The following is a 15,598-nucleotide window of genomic DNA, read 5'->3' as shown; positions in this document are numbered from 1 at the left end:
AGCTACCTAAAGATACTCTGCTAGTTATATCATCATGCTGTCACTAATCCTCACAACTCTGCAAGGTAAAATATTACACTAAACCTATCTTTACAGACGAGGCAACAAACGCAAAAATTTTGTAATTCTCCCAAGCAGGAGGCCCCAAAGGTCATAAGCTTGTAAGGGCCTAAGCTGGCATCAGAACCCCTTGTTATTGCCACTTATGTCAGATGGCTTCTGATATGCCTGATATCCACTGTTTTCTCTAAGCTAATTTTCAGACTTCTTGGTCTGCGGAATTATTTTTTTTAAAGGATCAGTGATTACTTGCAGGTTCTTTTTTCTTTTTTTAATTGACTCCCATGTCTGTCAATCAAAACAGTTTGTGCATGCAATTACAGTTTTCAGAATGGGTGCTTGGAATGGAGCAATATGAAAAGAAATGGAAAAAAAAATCAAACCTTGGCAACTGGTTTAGTAAGAATTATACTTCTAAGCTTGCAATCCATGAGGAATTTGCAGAATTTCCTCTTCCCGAACTGAACTTCTTCCTTCCTTCATTTCCCAGGTCAGCTTAAATCCTGGCTCTTGCATGAGGCTTCCCCTCAAATGAAAAGCTCCTTTTTCACACTATGTAATATGTATAGAGCGTCCCAGTCAGATTGCTCCCTTGATCACTTAATCAGAGTCTGCCTTACCATTTTACTGAAATGTGTCCTGAGCTTTTGGTTTTCACTACTTTCAGTGTCAAGGGCACAAGGGCTAAAGGTTACACTTCTTTTTATCCCTTTTGTAGCAAGATGGTGCTGTGCACATAGAAGTTGCTCAGTAATACTTGATCCATGTAAAAATAGGTGAAAAATAAGTGAATTTGGAAAAATTCAGGGAGTAAGTAGATTAGGATGGTATAGTAACAAACATTATAAAAAGTACTTTAAAGTTTATAAAGTGCTTCTCAAGCAACCTCATTTGTACCTCAGAATAACCCAGACGAAACTGGCTTGGAGAGGTTAAGAAACTTACTCTTGAAACCCAGATCCCCTTCCTCCAAAACTTGTTTTATTTCCATTATAGTTGACTCTTAATTATGAATATGAGATTAAATGTGGAGACAGCCCCCCCATAAAACATCCTCACCAGCAGAGGGCGCAAGAATATGTATGGGTCTTGGAGTAAGATTTGCATACCGGCCCAGCCACTATTTTTTTTTAATATAAATTTATTTATTTATTTTTGGCTGCATTGGGTCTTCGTTGCTGTGTGTGGGTTTTCTCTAGTTGCGGCGAGGCGGGGCTACTCTTCGTTGCGGTGCTCAGGCTTCTCACTGCGGTGGCTTCTCCTGTTGTGGAACACCAGTTCTAAGCCTGCCGGCTCAGTAGTCGGGGATCGCGGGTTCTAGAGCACAGGCTCAGTAGTTGTGGCGCACCGGCTTAGTTGCACCGCAGCATGTGGGATCTTCCCGGACCAGGGCTCGAACCCGTGCCCCCTGCATTGACAGGTGGCTTCTTAACCACTGCGCCACCAGGGAAGCCCCTGGCCCAGCCACTTTAAGAGCTAGTGACCTTGGGCAAATCATTTTATTTTTCTGAGCCTCATCTGTAAACTAATGATGATAATCTCCCCTCCCCCCAGCACTGCAGAGTAGTCATAAGGATTAGAAATCTTCTGTGGCTAGAACATAGTAGGTGAACTGTAAACTGTATCTCTCCTGATCACCGTAAGAAGATCACAGGAGCGGTCTGGAGGTTAAATCGATATTAATTCTTGTTTGATGTTTTAATAAATATTTGAAATTAGTTTGCATATTTGACCCTTACAATAGCTTAAATGGGCAAAGAAATAAATATCGATGAAAAAATTTTAATACCCAACGGTGGCAAGAGTGAGGAAACCAACTGGAACATCTTTTCTGGATAGAAAGCCTTAAAAATATGGTATGTCCTTTGCCCCCAAATCCATTTAACCTAAGAAAATAATATTGGATGGTAGCAAGATTTAGCAAAACAAAGGATGTCATCATCACTCTTTATAAAAACATAAGAGGAAACAACCTAAATGTTCAATGTAGGGCACAGGCTTAATAATTAATAAACTGAATAATAATAATCTTAATAATCAAACTGAACACCGTGCAGTCATTAAAATGATGCTATAGAAGAATATTCTAAAAGGAAGGATGATCGCAACACAGCAAGCAAAGATCACAAGACACAAACAGCCCCCTTTAACTTTTGTTTAAAAATATACACAGGACAGAAATCAAAATTTCCATAGGAGATGCGATTGTTAGTGAAGCTTTATATTTTTCCTACTTCTCTTTGCTTATCTTATTCTCTAAATGTTCTGCAATAAACATGTATCACTTTTTTGATAAAAATAGTTTTTTCTTTTACATGTGCAGAGTTGGTGTTTTTTTTAAACTCTGCCTGTCAGCACAACCAGACCAGTGGTCAAGTAAATTAAGTTAGTTGTAGTAAAGTAACTTGGAAGTTTCAAGTCGTTAGTTGAAGAGAGTAATTAAAATCCTAATGAAATTACACAGCACTGGTCGCTTAGCTGTGCAGTAAGGCTGCTCTAAATATAGACACTGGGTTCCACTTTCTCAAAAGGCCTAAAAATGGCATAACATAAAAAATGAACAATTGTTCATGTAAAGGGCCATGTGCCATGTTTGTCCTAAACCACTGTAACCCGAACTCACCCATATCTCATCCTCCAGGCTGGCTGCATGTCTCTGGAAGGGTGTATTTGCTCTACATTACTCAATTTACTTTCTTGAACTTGAAATGGAGTGGAATTTCAATGTACAGTTACCCATTAGCTCCAAGGCTAAATTTAAACCTTTAATTAAATTAATCCCTTGATCTTAAACACATTTCTTCTCCCTCAGGAAAGTGTAGAGGGTTTCTTAGATGTCACAGAACTCAAGTCAGTGTGACAATTGTTCCTACTGCATTTGGTAAGTCACCTGAACCGCACTGGGAAATCTGCAGGCGTTTTCGGATGGCTCATGGTAACCACCCCCCACTCCAACCCCCCCAGGACAGGCATTTGTTGGGCGTGAGGTTGGGGTACAGAATTCTGCCGCCCCTCGCAGATCCAGAGCTGCAGCTTGGACAGGTACTCATCTTTACATAAGACATTGCAGGTGCCAGACGGATGTTTATGAAATAAATGACAGAAAGTAGCTGTGCATTTTGTTCCCAGTTTATATGGGAGGAAAAGAGATCATAACCCACAAACATTTGCAAGGTGACAAGGGGAAAATGTTGTGAGGCCATCTTAGCTTACCTTGTTCTTCACGGAAAACGGAGCACGTTTCTGGGTCGAAGTAAAAATTTATGTTGGCCTTTGCTAAGAAAGAGATGAAAAGTGACAGCACCATCAAATGGAGATGTGTCAATTAGTCTGGCCACACGTTTGATGTTCGCTCCTGGGTTCTTACGCACCCTCGGGTATGCATTTAAATCAGGGGCTGCATCCTCAGTCTGCGAATGAATGAGACACAAACTCAACGGTTAGCGACAGCTTTATGGTGGGACTGTCCACATAAGGGGTGTGTAACTATTAATAAGGATGTATTTCTCGGGGCCCAACAGCAGCGCGGGATCCAGTTAACAAGCTCATGGGCCAAATCTCCGCGTCGCTCCAATTAATTGTCCCGCAGACCCACAACTCTCCCGGGACCCACATTGGGTTCTGCTCGCGCCCCCAATTCCCAGTCCAAACGCTACGAGGAAACGTGCTACCTCCCTCACCTGGGCGCGCGCCCTGGGAGCCACCAACTCTCCCCGCAGTCGGCTCGGACTACCTGGACCGCCCGGCCGGTCCCTCGCCCCGCCACCCGCTTGGCTTTCCCTTCCTCCTCCTCTTCCTCCTCCTCCGGCCCCCCGCCTCCGGCCGCCAGCCTCCGCGGCTGCCGCCTGCGGCTTTGTTTTCCTCCCAGGTTTCATTCCCCACACGTGATACAGTGTTTTTGCAAAGAGCGCTTCGGAGCGCGAGCGCGGGGCGCGCGCACCTATAAATACGGACACCGGGGCCCGAGAGTCGGAGACCGCGGGGTCTGAGAGGGCCCGGGACCGAACCCCCAGGCTGCTGGCGGGCGGGCAGACGGCCAGCGAGCCAGCGAGCCGCGCGTGTGGGCCGGAGCGGCGGCGCCCCCCGCCCGAGCACCGAGGGGCAAGCATGGCCCGCCCGCTGGGGGGCCGGGCCGCCGCGCACGCCGCCCGCGCCCCGCGCCCTGCCCAGCCCGGGTCACCGGCGCTCGCGCCCGCCGCTTAGCACTCGGGCGCCGCTCGCTTCTCGGGGCATCGCGGAAATATCGCCGCAGACGGACACAATGGCGGCGACTGCCGCCACCACGGCCGCCACCGCCGGCAAGGCCGTCCGCAGCAGCAGCAGCAGCGCCGGCACCGTCGCCGCGGGCACCAGAAGATTGCAGCAGCCGCCACAGCAGCAGCCTCAGCCCGCGGCCGCCGCGCCGGCCCAGCCGCCGCCACCGCAGCCGCCGCTGCCGCCGCCCGAGCCCCCCAGGAAGACGCGCATGGACCCGCGGCGCCGCCAGGCTGCCCTCTCCTTCCTCACCAACATCTCGCTGGACGGACGGCCGCCGCTGCAGGACGAGGAGTGGGCCGGCGGCGAGGAGAGTGGCGCGGCCAAGCCGGGCGCAGGCAGCGCCTGCGGCGCGAGGACGCGGCTCAGCCTGCTCGCCGCCGCCGAGCGGGGCGGTTGCGGCGCGCTCGCCGCGGCGGGCACGGCGGCGGCGTTGGCAGCTGGATCGGGCCCCTGCCATCCGCCGCCCTCGCCGCTGCCGCCCCTGGTCCCCGGCGGCCACGCGACCGTGCTCGGCCCTGGGGCGGCCCGAGGGTTCGCGAGCCCCCTGGGCGCGGGCCGGGCATCGGGGGAGCAATTGCAGCCGCCCCGGCCCGCGCCTCTCGCCGCCTGCGTTCAGCCGCAGCTGCCCGACGGGCCCGGGGGCGCCGGGCAGGAGGAGTTGGAGGAAGACGATGCCTTTACCAGTGTGCACGTGCCGGCGGCCGCCTTCTTGGGCTCCGGGACCCCCGGGAGTGGGAGCGGTAGTCGTGGCCGCCTCAACTCTTTCACTCAGGGAATCCTGCCGATCGCCTTCTCCAGGCAGACCTCGCAGAACTACTGTTCCCTGGAGCAGCCGGGCCAGGGGGTCAGCACCAGCGCCTTCGAGCAGCTGCAGAGGTCCCGGTGAGTATCCAGGACGCCACGCGCGCCTTACCTCGCGTCCCTCCCGGCCCGCTCTCTGCTGCGGGACTCGGTCGCTTCCAATTCCCGCGCCCTGCCAGATCTCTGGGCTTCTGGCGCGAATTCCAAACCACGAGGGCACGCGGAAGAGAGAAAGTCTCTAGGGAGCGTGTGTGTGTTCACACGTGTGTGCACGAGCCCGGCACTCACAGAGCAGGAGCACCATGCTCATGCAGTGGGTCCCGAGTTAGGGCTTGCGGGAGCCCACTAAAAAGCGGCACCAAAACCTCCCACTGCAAGGAGGAGATCACGAGCTTCCAGAAACCCGGTCCGGACCCGGAGAAGCACTCTCCTTGCGCCAGGCAAGACTAGGCGGGGCGCAGAGTTGAGCCGTGGGTCCGGCCGGCGGCTAAGCGGCGCGTGTGAGCCGAACTTGCCGCAGACACGCCGTGAATCCCTCCTGAGAAGTTCTGCCTGCGCGCAAAGTATTCCAGTGTCCCAGGAGAACTTGGCGTTTTCCTTTTGCTTTTCTAAGAAAAGGGAAGTCCTTATGTTCCCTTGAACCAGGCCTTGGTGGTGGGGGACAGGGAGAAAATAGGGCTTGAGGATCCTTTTTTCCATTCCAAGGTGAATTTGCTGAAATTAGTGGAAAGGTGGTTGTGTTCGCTTGCTTAAGTCATCTGCGGGTATCAAGCATCTTAGCAAAACCGTGAAATGTTGGACACTTGCTTATTCAGGAAATGGCTAGAGCTTGTCACTTATGTTCCAGGGACAGTCGGGAAGCTAGGTCTGCATCAGGCAGTGGGACTGGAGGTTGGGAGAGAACAGGAGTGGGGAGCCCCAAGGAAGTGCAGACCTGTTCCCTGGGAGGCTTGTTACTTAGGAAGGCCTCTTAGGCTCCCTATGGCTCAGATATTTTAACTTCCTGGGGCTTCAGTTTCCCCTTCTGGAATGGGACCTTGCCAACATGTTGCAGGCCTCAAGGTGAGAAGGGGGAACCTTTCCTGTTACAGCCTCTCTCCTGTAAAGCTCATCTGAACACTTAGGCTTTTTCTGGCCTAAGTAAGAAGGTGGCCTGTTGGAAAACTTAACTTCCTCCCGCGGTGGACAGGCGGGAGAGAACAAGGCAGGCTCCTGCAGAATTTTGTTCTGAGTCTGTTTCTTCCCAAGTGGTGAAATCATGACCCTGCTTGGTATGTAGCATCCTAGCTGAGTGCACATGGGCTGCGGGCAGGGGTGTGGAGCGGTCGAATAGCTTTGTGACTGCATGGATGATTAGTGACGCTGGGCACAGGTGACAGCCTGGGCCTGGCATTTCTTGTCAGAGCATGCCTCTCCCCGTTATTGGGCCAGTGCACAGGAGGGGAGGGGAATCCCTTCCATTCTGGGTGAGTGGTTCGAACTCAGCAGTTTCTGGGCAGCTTGACATCACGCACTGGCTCTTAATGACTCTATAGTTTGAGCGTGAGCCCAGCTTGTCCAGCGGGTCAGGACAGGAGTTGTAATAAACATACATGTTATTCTAAGCCAGTGTGCAAGATTGCCCTGTGTCTCGTAGTAGACAGATGTGTTCCCATGCTCAAAACATCTAGAAACCAAATAACTTCACACTTTGTCTCCAAGAATCTCATTTCAGAGGACACGGAGGATCTTGTGTGTTGATATTTCTGATCCAAAAAAACAGCTGGATTTAATCTCTGAACCTATAAATACGAACCCCTTGGGTGTTTTATTGATTCCCCCCGCCCCCAACACACACATTAAGATGATCAGTTAGTATAAGATGCTTCCTTAACCTGCCAGCCACATCCATCTTACTACTTCGGAATTATCCATATCCAGCGACTTGACGGGCGTTTAAAAAATTACATCTGTCAACAGAAATCGTGTCAAATTTAATGTGCAGAGAGGAAGTAAATGGGTAAAACAGATTTAAGAAAGGCCATGAAGAGCTAGCATGGCCACGACTCATGGAGTGGCCAGGAACTTGGAATCTCCTAGGATACTTTGTTTCCTACACTGACTTGCTTGCAAGAGTTTTGTCAGAAGTGTGGTGCTTTTGTGACCACTAGAGAGTACTTTCACCTGCCTAGATGAATTGTGATGTGGAGTACAGACTCATTTGAATAAGGCCCAGGCCAACTTAAAGAATGTCATTTGTTTTCCTGGTATGCCTCCCTTTAAGAAGTTCTCCTAGCCTGGGTGGTTCCATATACTACTTCATAGATGTTCTCCTGGGGTGTTGTTTTTAAATCATATTATGCTTTCTTTGGATTTGTTGCTTGCAATTTAAAGAATTCCAAACAACCTTCCTGCTCAAAAGTGAGTTCTTGGACCTTCAGAGCTCTTACAAATGCAAACCCTCAGGCCCTACTCTGGACTACTTGAGCACAAATTTGCATTTTAACAAGATCCCCAGATGATTCATATACAAGTGAAAGTTTGGAAAGCACTGCCATAGTTAATTGAAATCTGCCTTTTTTTTTTTTCATGGATTTGGGATTTCATATACCCGGTTTGGTATGGGTATATAAAAATCAGAGTCTCCTGATCTGAAATCTTGAAACCCTTTCTTTTTTGCTACTTCCATCTGGACGCTTGTGAAACTAATCACAATTATTACTTGTACTTCCAAATCTTGAAATATGACAGGAAAATTTCTGTGCCCAGACCTTGGCACAGATGTGTCCATGGATTGATGACTCCATCTCTGTGCTTTCGGCTGGATATTTGACATTTATCCCAGTGAATCCTCACAGCCACCCTATGTGTAGATTCTTTCTCAGACCCAGTGTTGGCCAGGACCTTTGAGATCCAAGCCTGGTGTCTTTCCTCCACCACTGCACGGCATCACTGTGCCTTGCATGCAGTAGGCCCCAGGAGAATTTTGGAGCTGTTGGCTGTAAATGTTTGTCCGGGATAGAGCAGGCCAGTCGTGCTGGTATGATTCTGTACTCCCTTTCCTAGTCCTCACGTTTAGCCTTACTACTTAACCAGTCTCCACTGAAGTGTATAGCGAACTTAGGACCACGGGCCTCGTGCATGGGGCTCCAGGCCTGCCTGGAGTTTGTGCTGGGGTTTGCTCTATGGCTAGGTGTCAGAGCTGGGAAACCAAAAGGATGCCTTCTAGCTTGACATTCTGTTGTGTTCTCTGCCCGAGGAAGGTGTTAATAGGTGAAGGGGAGTGTAAATTTCTACGGTGTGTTTTAAGGCTTTCTTTCACTTTAAAAATTTCGCCTCAGGTAGCAGCTGGCAGCGGGTTACCCCACGTCGTAGAGCTCCTGAATTGCAGAATGGAGCCCAGGTGAACCGACGTGCGCCATCGGCCCTGACGAGAGGGGCACACGGGGACCAGGGTATTAATTTAAAACATGAGGGTTTTGCTTCTTAGAACACCCGTGTTAGCGTGTGCCGTGTGGAGACTCGGGTCTTCAGTGGAAAGAGAGCGTGGGGTGCAGAAGAGTCCCAAGCCTGGGGTTCGAATCGTGGTGCACAGCCTTGGGCAGTAAGTCAGCCCTTCCGGAGAGCCCCGGCCTGTGTTCCAGACCCTTTCAAGTGCAGACTGACCTTACATTTATTATCGGGGTTGGGCGGGTGGGCGGGGGGTGACTGTGCGGGTGCTGAGTGCTGTATGTATTATGTATGTAAATGAGTTTAGAGTCACCTGGGGATCTTGAGAAAAGGCAGATTCTCATCCTGCGGGTGTGGGGGTCCCAAGTCTGCATAGTTAACTAGCTTCCTGGGAGGCAAATGGGCCGCACCTTGAAAAAGACTTTACTGGTATTATGATTGTTCCTACGCTAAGGACCAGGAAACCAGGGCTCAGAGAGATGAAGTAACCTGCTCGAGGTCACTTACCCGTTGGGGCAGAGCTCAGGCTCACACCTGACTGCTCTGGAGCTTCTAACCAGCCCTCCCTCTGCAGGGCCCCTCCTGGGGTGAGACCTGGACTGGTGCTGGGTCTGTGGTGTCCTCTTTACTGAAAAGAAAAACGTGAGCTCAATAGGGGATCGCCGCCAAGAGTAAGAGTGGGGGGATGGACTTCCCTCCCCACTTTGTCACCTCCCTGCTTTGTGACTTCAGGCAAGTCACCACACTGTGTTCCAGCTGGAAGCCACCTGACCCTTCTGGATTTTAGAAGTCAGGAAAGGACTTTGACCTCCTCTGCGGTAAGCCAACCCGAGTTATTGTTGAGCCATCTTTCCAGCAACATGCACTGTGGAAGCCAAAGCTGCAGTCCCGGGCCAGGCCACGCCCTGGTCAGGACGCTCACCCACAGCTCCTGCCAGGGCCTGAGGCGAGAGCCCGAGGTTCACCCGCTGCCCCCTTCCTTGCAGTCACCAAGTTGTCACGTCGTGGGTGAACTCAGCAGGGGAAATGCATCGGAAGCCTGCCCGCTGCTGGCAAGTGCCCAGCGAGGGCAGTGAATTCAAGTGTGACCCTTTGCCCTCCAGGAAGGGTGAGGGAAGCCATAGCCTGGCTTTGCAGTGTGTCCCTGTAGCCGGGCTGGGGAGCTCCGCCTGCTGGACACTTTTCCCGAGGAAGGAGAGTTGTTAGGTAGGGAGAAGGCCAAGGGCAGGTGGCCTTTGAACACACTGGGAAGGAGCAGTAGGTGAGGCCAGGTGAGGTGACACGATGTCAGTACCCTGCCCCCCTGGGCTCTGGACCTGCCCCTGCACTGGCTGGTAACCTCAGGCAAGTCCCTTCACCACCCCCCCACCCCAGCCTCTCCATTTCCTTCTGGGATGAAAGCGCTGGGACAGTTGAGTGCTGTGTTCTTCCAGCCTAGTGCCCTGGGTGCCCTTGCCCTTGCGCCTGGGGATGAGTGGGTAACTGAACCTCAGTGCAGAGGTGGAACTACGTGTATCCTGGGAGGCTCCAGCTGGCAGGACGTGCACTAATGAATGAAGGAATGGGTTTCCCCGGGTGTAAGGGAGAACTTTAAAAGACATGTTCAGCTGTGCTCCCTCTGGCTGGGGAGGTGTCGTAACTGGCCTGCCGGCCCCCGGCGGCCATCCAGGCTGGAAGCCAGGGCCACCACTCCTGTCTCGGAAGTGATCTGTGGTCCCTACCTCTGTTGCCTTTAAAGGGCCTTCAGGTTTACAGAGTGCTTTTGTAGATGTTGATTTCAGCCCCCAACAGCACGGAGGGGCAGGAATCCAAGGTCACAGAGTGAGTAGAGTGTGACCCTAGGTGCTCTGATATCTGTCAGGTATGTCGCGGAGGAGATTCTAGTTCGGGGACCTCATGCCTTGTATGATTTATTCAACAAACATGAACGTCATGAATATGAATTGTGGAGCGCCCCTGTCAGTTATGGGGGGTACCTACGTCAGCGTGGTCCCTGTGTGTGTTGGGAGACGCAGGTAAATGGGCCGATTTTTCCTGTGATGAGAGCTTGGTTAGAGGTGAGCCTGCCGTTTGAGCCCTCACCAGGGCAGGGACACTTCACGCTCCCCACCGCGGGACCGGGCTCAGTGCCTTGATGCAGTCAGTATTTTTATTTAACTACCATGTCCCAGGTGTCGTTCCAAGCACCCTTTGGAGGTCAGGCGAGTTCACATTTATAACAGCCCTTGGACAGCACCCCTGTATCGCCCCTAGTCTGAAGCACAGACAGGTTAAGTTACTGGCCCAGGATCGCTCAGGCTGTCCGTGGGAGCTGGGTTTGAACGCACGCATTCTGGCTCCAGGGCCTGGGCCCTATAACCCGCTTGTCTCTGCTCCACTGTGGTTTGAGCCAGGCTCATAAATGCTTGTTCAACTGGCTTCAGCGGAACTGGGGTGAAGGTGGCGTACGTGACCTCGAAGGGCACTGCTAGCCCTGCGGTTTCCTTATGTAGGTGTCTGCCTCTCTGTCCTTCAGGGAGGACCTCTGTGCGTGAGAGCCCAGGAGACAGCCCAGGGCGGACAGGATTCCCTGACTACAGCGATCCTGTCTTGCCCAGGGCCTGCCTGCACCGCCCCCGCCCCCCCCTTCTCGACCACACCTAAATTCCTGTCACCTTTGTTATCTCTTCAGTGCACCTGTGCTTTCTGTGCCTTCCATCTTTCACAGGGAGGCGGAAGAGGAACAGGAGCCTGGCACCCCCAGGAATGGGGTTTGTGGCCCTACTTCTGCCACATACTCTGGGATGAGGTTCTCATCCATGAAATGGGAATAATAATACCACCTCCCTCCTGGGCGTGTTTCCTTTCTTCGGACCCTCTATTTTCTCAGCATCACGGCTTCCCCAGCCCAGGGGTTGGCAGACTATGGCCCATGGTCTGTTTATAAACAAGATTTTCTAGGACACAGCCACGCTTGTTCATCTCTGTATGGTCTTTGGGGGCCCTTGTGCCACAAGAGCAGAGTGGCGTAGTTGCGGCAGAGACCACGTGGCCTGTAGAGCCTGAACTATTCATTCTGATTCCTTTCAGAAACGTGTGAGACTTCTGCCCCCCTGCACAGGGCTCTGTCCCCAGAGATGTGGGCTGGTCGCCTTGGTCCCTCCCTGTCCTTGTCTCCTGGAGGCTCCTGGCTTCTGTTTGGACCCGCCAAGCCCTTCTCCCCGACCAACAGAGGGGCCTTTCTGAGGCCCACACCCGATCTGGGCAGTTTTAAATTCCCTTGTATTTCACGTGTGGCTCTCCTGCCACCATGGCACCCTCTCTGCTCCCCTGAACACCTGTCATCTCCATGCTGCGCTGGCTTTGCAAAGGACACCTGGGTTCTGGCACCCACAGGCTTCTCCATGGGAAGGGTCCCCACCAGACGCCCTTCCTCCCTTTTGGACCCATCACCCTGCAGAATCACCCGCGCCCCCCCCCACCCCGCCCCGACTCCCCGCCCTGGGTATGGTACTGAGCACGCCCTCCCGGGGGGACTTCCTTACTTCCCTGGGACTGTGTGCACCTGCCCTGGCCCCTCACTGGTTGGGGGACTTGCTGGAGACAGGCCTGAGGCTGCCCCTCACCCCAACTTTCTAGGTCTTTTATTTTCACCCAGCAGTCACTCCCGAACTTTTATTTGGTAAAGTAGCCAACCTACCACCTCCTTCCACAGTCCTGCAGCAATGAACCTTCCTCCCTGAATGTTTCTTCCACGTCATCCACCCACCCACCCACCAACCCCACCCCACGCTCACAGCTTCTCCCTCTCCCCAGGGAGGGAAGATAGCACCTTCCTGTGTGCTGTGGGGTTCACATGCATTATTTTGTTTTATTTGTGTGGCAATCCTAAGGCACTGGGATTATACCCATTTTAGAGCTATGGACACAGGTTTGGAGGGGTTAAGGAAGCTGGTCTAAGGCCTCATAACTGGAATCTAGAGCTAGAATTTGAGCCCTGGTCTCTTCTAATCTGGCTTTCTGCCAGAGCCGGGGGAGTGTGCTGGACTGGCTTCTATAACTCCGTAGGAACCGAGGATGAGGAATCTGAGCTGATCAGTAACTGAAATCAGTCATGGTGGGAGTATTTACACCACAGGAATCAGCCAGTTTTACAAGCCAGGGTTTTGCTTTTTTCCTTCCGGAGACCTGGTTCGTCAGCACGTGTACCAGGAGCCTCACCACACGTCTCTTTGTTCCTTTGTCCCCTGGGGGGCTGTGCAAAATGTCATCATCAGAGGAAGAGTGTTGAAAACCAGACATTTTTATCAGAATTTATTATTTCACATAATTCTGTGAATTTCCCATAGGGTCACCACCACCCATTTTCCACCTCAAAAAAAATATCTAAACCCCCCGCTTCAAGTTTCAACCTGTATGCAATTTAAAAACCAAACTTTTCAGACACTGGGGCTCAGACTGCTCAGTATTATCTGGAGGAATCGTAAACTCATTAGCTGTTACCCCCCTTTACAAATTGTGTAATGTATTTTTATTTTTGTTTGGTTTTTAGAAGTCTCCGAGAACATACAATCAATCAGGGTTTCCTGGTTTTTTTCCCTTTTTGTTTGTGTTAGCATTTTGGATAATTGCACACTAGCTTATATTTAACGGGGTTACCGTTGATGTGGTTTGAGGTTTATTGGTGCACATTTGGTCACAAAGACAAAAGCTTGTAACACAGAGCATGCAAATACTAGAAGTTTAGGACTTGGAATATTGTAATAACGTGTGTATGCATGAAAGGGCCCCGTCTTATCCCTGATTTAAAGGCTAGGATGAGGGACTTCCCCGGCGGTCCAGTGGTTAAGACTTCGCCTTCCAGTTCGGGGGTGTGGGTTCGGTCCCTCCTCGGGGAGCTAAGATCCCACAGGCCTCGTGGCCAAAAAACCAAAACATAAAACAGAGGCACTATTGTAACAAATTCAGTAAAGACTTTAAAAATGATCCACATCAAAAAAAAATTTTTTTTAATAAAAATGAAAAACATAAAGGCTAGGATGTACTTAGTATCTACGTTTAATTTCATGACAAATAGATGACAAGCCATTCAAGAAGAGACTAAAAATATTTGACAATGCCAAAGATTTGTGTGCCTAGCACATTGATTTTTATTTTAAAGCAGTTTACTCATTGACCCAGTGCTTTATACAGCGAAATGTCTGCTTTGATCATTTTAGGAAGGGGGTGGGAGGGCGTGAAGGACCGGAGGACAGGCAAAGTCTATAATGTTTGGCTGAAGGACTAAAATTAGCATGTCGGGGTGGGGGGATGGGCAAAATAGGTGCAGGGAATTGAGGTGCAGACCTCCATGTTTTTAAATGTCAAACCACTGTGTTGTATACCTGCAACTAATATAATATTCCATGTCAACTATATTTCAATTAAAAAATAGTAAAACAAAATTGGAATGTTAGGAGATAAATGGTTGATCTGGTGTTGAAAGGTAGTTCTTGAAGTATTTTACCTTTTCATTGAGTTGAATAAAGTTTGCTCTCGGAGAGGGAGACCTGAGGAAGGAAGCTGATTACAAATTCCTAGGTGATTGTGTCAGTAATGGAGGGATTCAGTTTATCCATCCTAAGACGAACATCTGATAAGTTCTACTTACTCGTTTGGGGCTTTACAGTTTACAAAGTGCTTTCCTGTATATTAAGTCGTTTTCGAAAAGACAATGTGGTAGCTGTTTTATAGACTAGAAAATCAAGACCATGAAGAGCGAGGTGACACATCTATGGTCACGTACCCCATAAATGGCAGAGCTGGAATTTTGAAACCTGTGTTTTCTGATTCCGAGAGTTTTAAAACAAACCACAAATTCTAATGCAGTTGTATCACTTAAGAAAAGCAAAGGACTCTGTTACATGCTGTAGCATTTTATTCTCCTTCCTGTTCCAAATCTTCCACTTGTATGTTAGTTAACCTCCAGAGAACAAAAATGCTAGGGCCTCATCCATTTCAGACCTATGGGCTAGAGTCAATCAAGGTCAGAATGGTAAAGTACAAAGAAATATTGTGCTATATTTTTGGCCAGTGGCGCCTTCTCGTCAAGCAAGGATTCTGATTTTCATGTGATAACCTCGAGGGACAGGCCAACAGAGAACCCTGGTTTGGGGCCTAAGTTGTGGAAAATTTTCCCAATAACAATAGCTCTCTCCAAGCCATAGTTTGGTGTCACTTGCTCCTTTCCCACAGCCCTGATGCTCTGCCTCTTCTCAGCAAATTGGGTGAACAGATTCGAGAACGGGGAGACCAGCCTTGGAGCCGGGCAACTCTGCCCCCTAGCAACACCTTTTGGGAAAACTCATTTAACCCTCTGAGCCTCAGAGGCCTCATCTGTAGGATGGGGAGAATAATTCCTGCTCGTTTGGGGTGTCGTGAGCATGAAAATGAGGAGCACCTACCAGAGGTTTGGTCCTCGGTGATGGCTTGGTAAAATGGTAGCTGCTCTGTTCACAGTTGCCGGGTATGGCCCGCACACCGTCAGTCAAGAAGCAGTTGAGAAACTTGACAGGGTCTTCTAAGATCATCCAGGGTGGAGCTTTTTGCTTGCAGACAATTTGCCGCATCGTTTCAATTTCAATTTCATGGTAAAGTAAAATCAGAGCAGCTGAGGAAAACAACACCCCCTCCGTCAGGTGCTGCATTTTGCCCCTATTTACGCTGCAAAATGACAGTCTCCGGGACAGGGAAACAAGAAGGGGCGAATTCACATGTTCAGCGTCGTACCCTTTGAGCAGCACAGCAGTGAAGTTAAGAGCAACAGCTGGTCTGGCCCACACGCTGGCGTGGAAGACGCTGCCCTGCCCGTTGCGGCCCACGGGAGGGGAGTGCTACCTGCCAAGACAATTTTGGAAGACGTACCTCTGCTCCCTCCCGCCCTTTGCAGAAGCCACGGCCCTCATCCTGTGGTCTGAGTGCTGCCTGCTCCTTTTCTAGGCAGGACACCCCTGGAGTGTGAGGGCTCCTGGGGGGACCCTCGGGGTCCCCATGGCCGTGACCCTGGAGTTGGTTGTATGCTGCTCCGGTGGCT

General features: G+C 50.7%; 1 protein-coding gene across 1 annotated transcript in view; it reads left to right on the top strand.

Annotated features, from left to right (window-relative positions):
• The first annotated feature begins 4,321 nt into the window (after window positions 1-4,321).
• CABLES1 (Cdk5 and Abl enzyme substrate 1) overlaps window positions 4,322-15,598 on the top strand; it is a 106,107-nt gene continuing 94,830 nt past the window's right edge. Inside the window, exon 1 of the mRNA XM_065889464.1 lies at window positions 4,322-5,199. Coding sequence (XP_065745536.1) covers window positions 4,322-5,199 — 878 coding nt within the window. The remainder of the gene's footprint in view (window positions 5,200-15,598) is intronic.

The sequence above is a fragment of the Phocoena phocoena genome, chromosome 13, assembly GCF_963924675.1.
Source record: "Phocoena phocoena chromosome 13, mPhoPho1.1, whole genome shotgun sequence".
In the NCBI taxonomy this organism is placed as follows: Eukaryota; Metazoa; Chordata; class Mammalia; order Artiodactyla; family Phocoenidae; genus Phocoena; species Phocoena phocoena.
The sequence above is the reverse complement of the archived record's forward strand: the minus strand, read 5'-3'. Positions and strand labels throughout refer to the sequence as shown.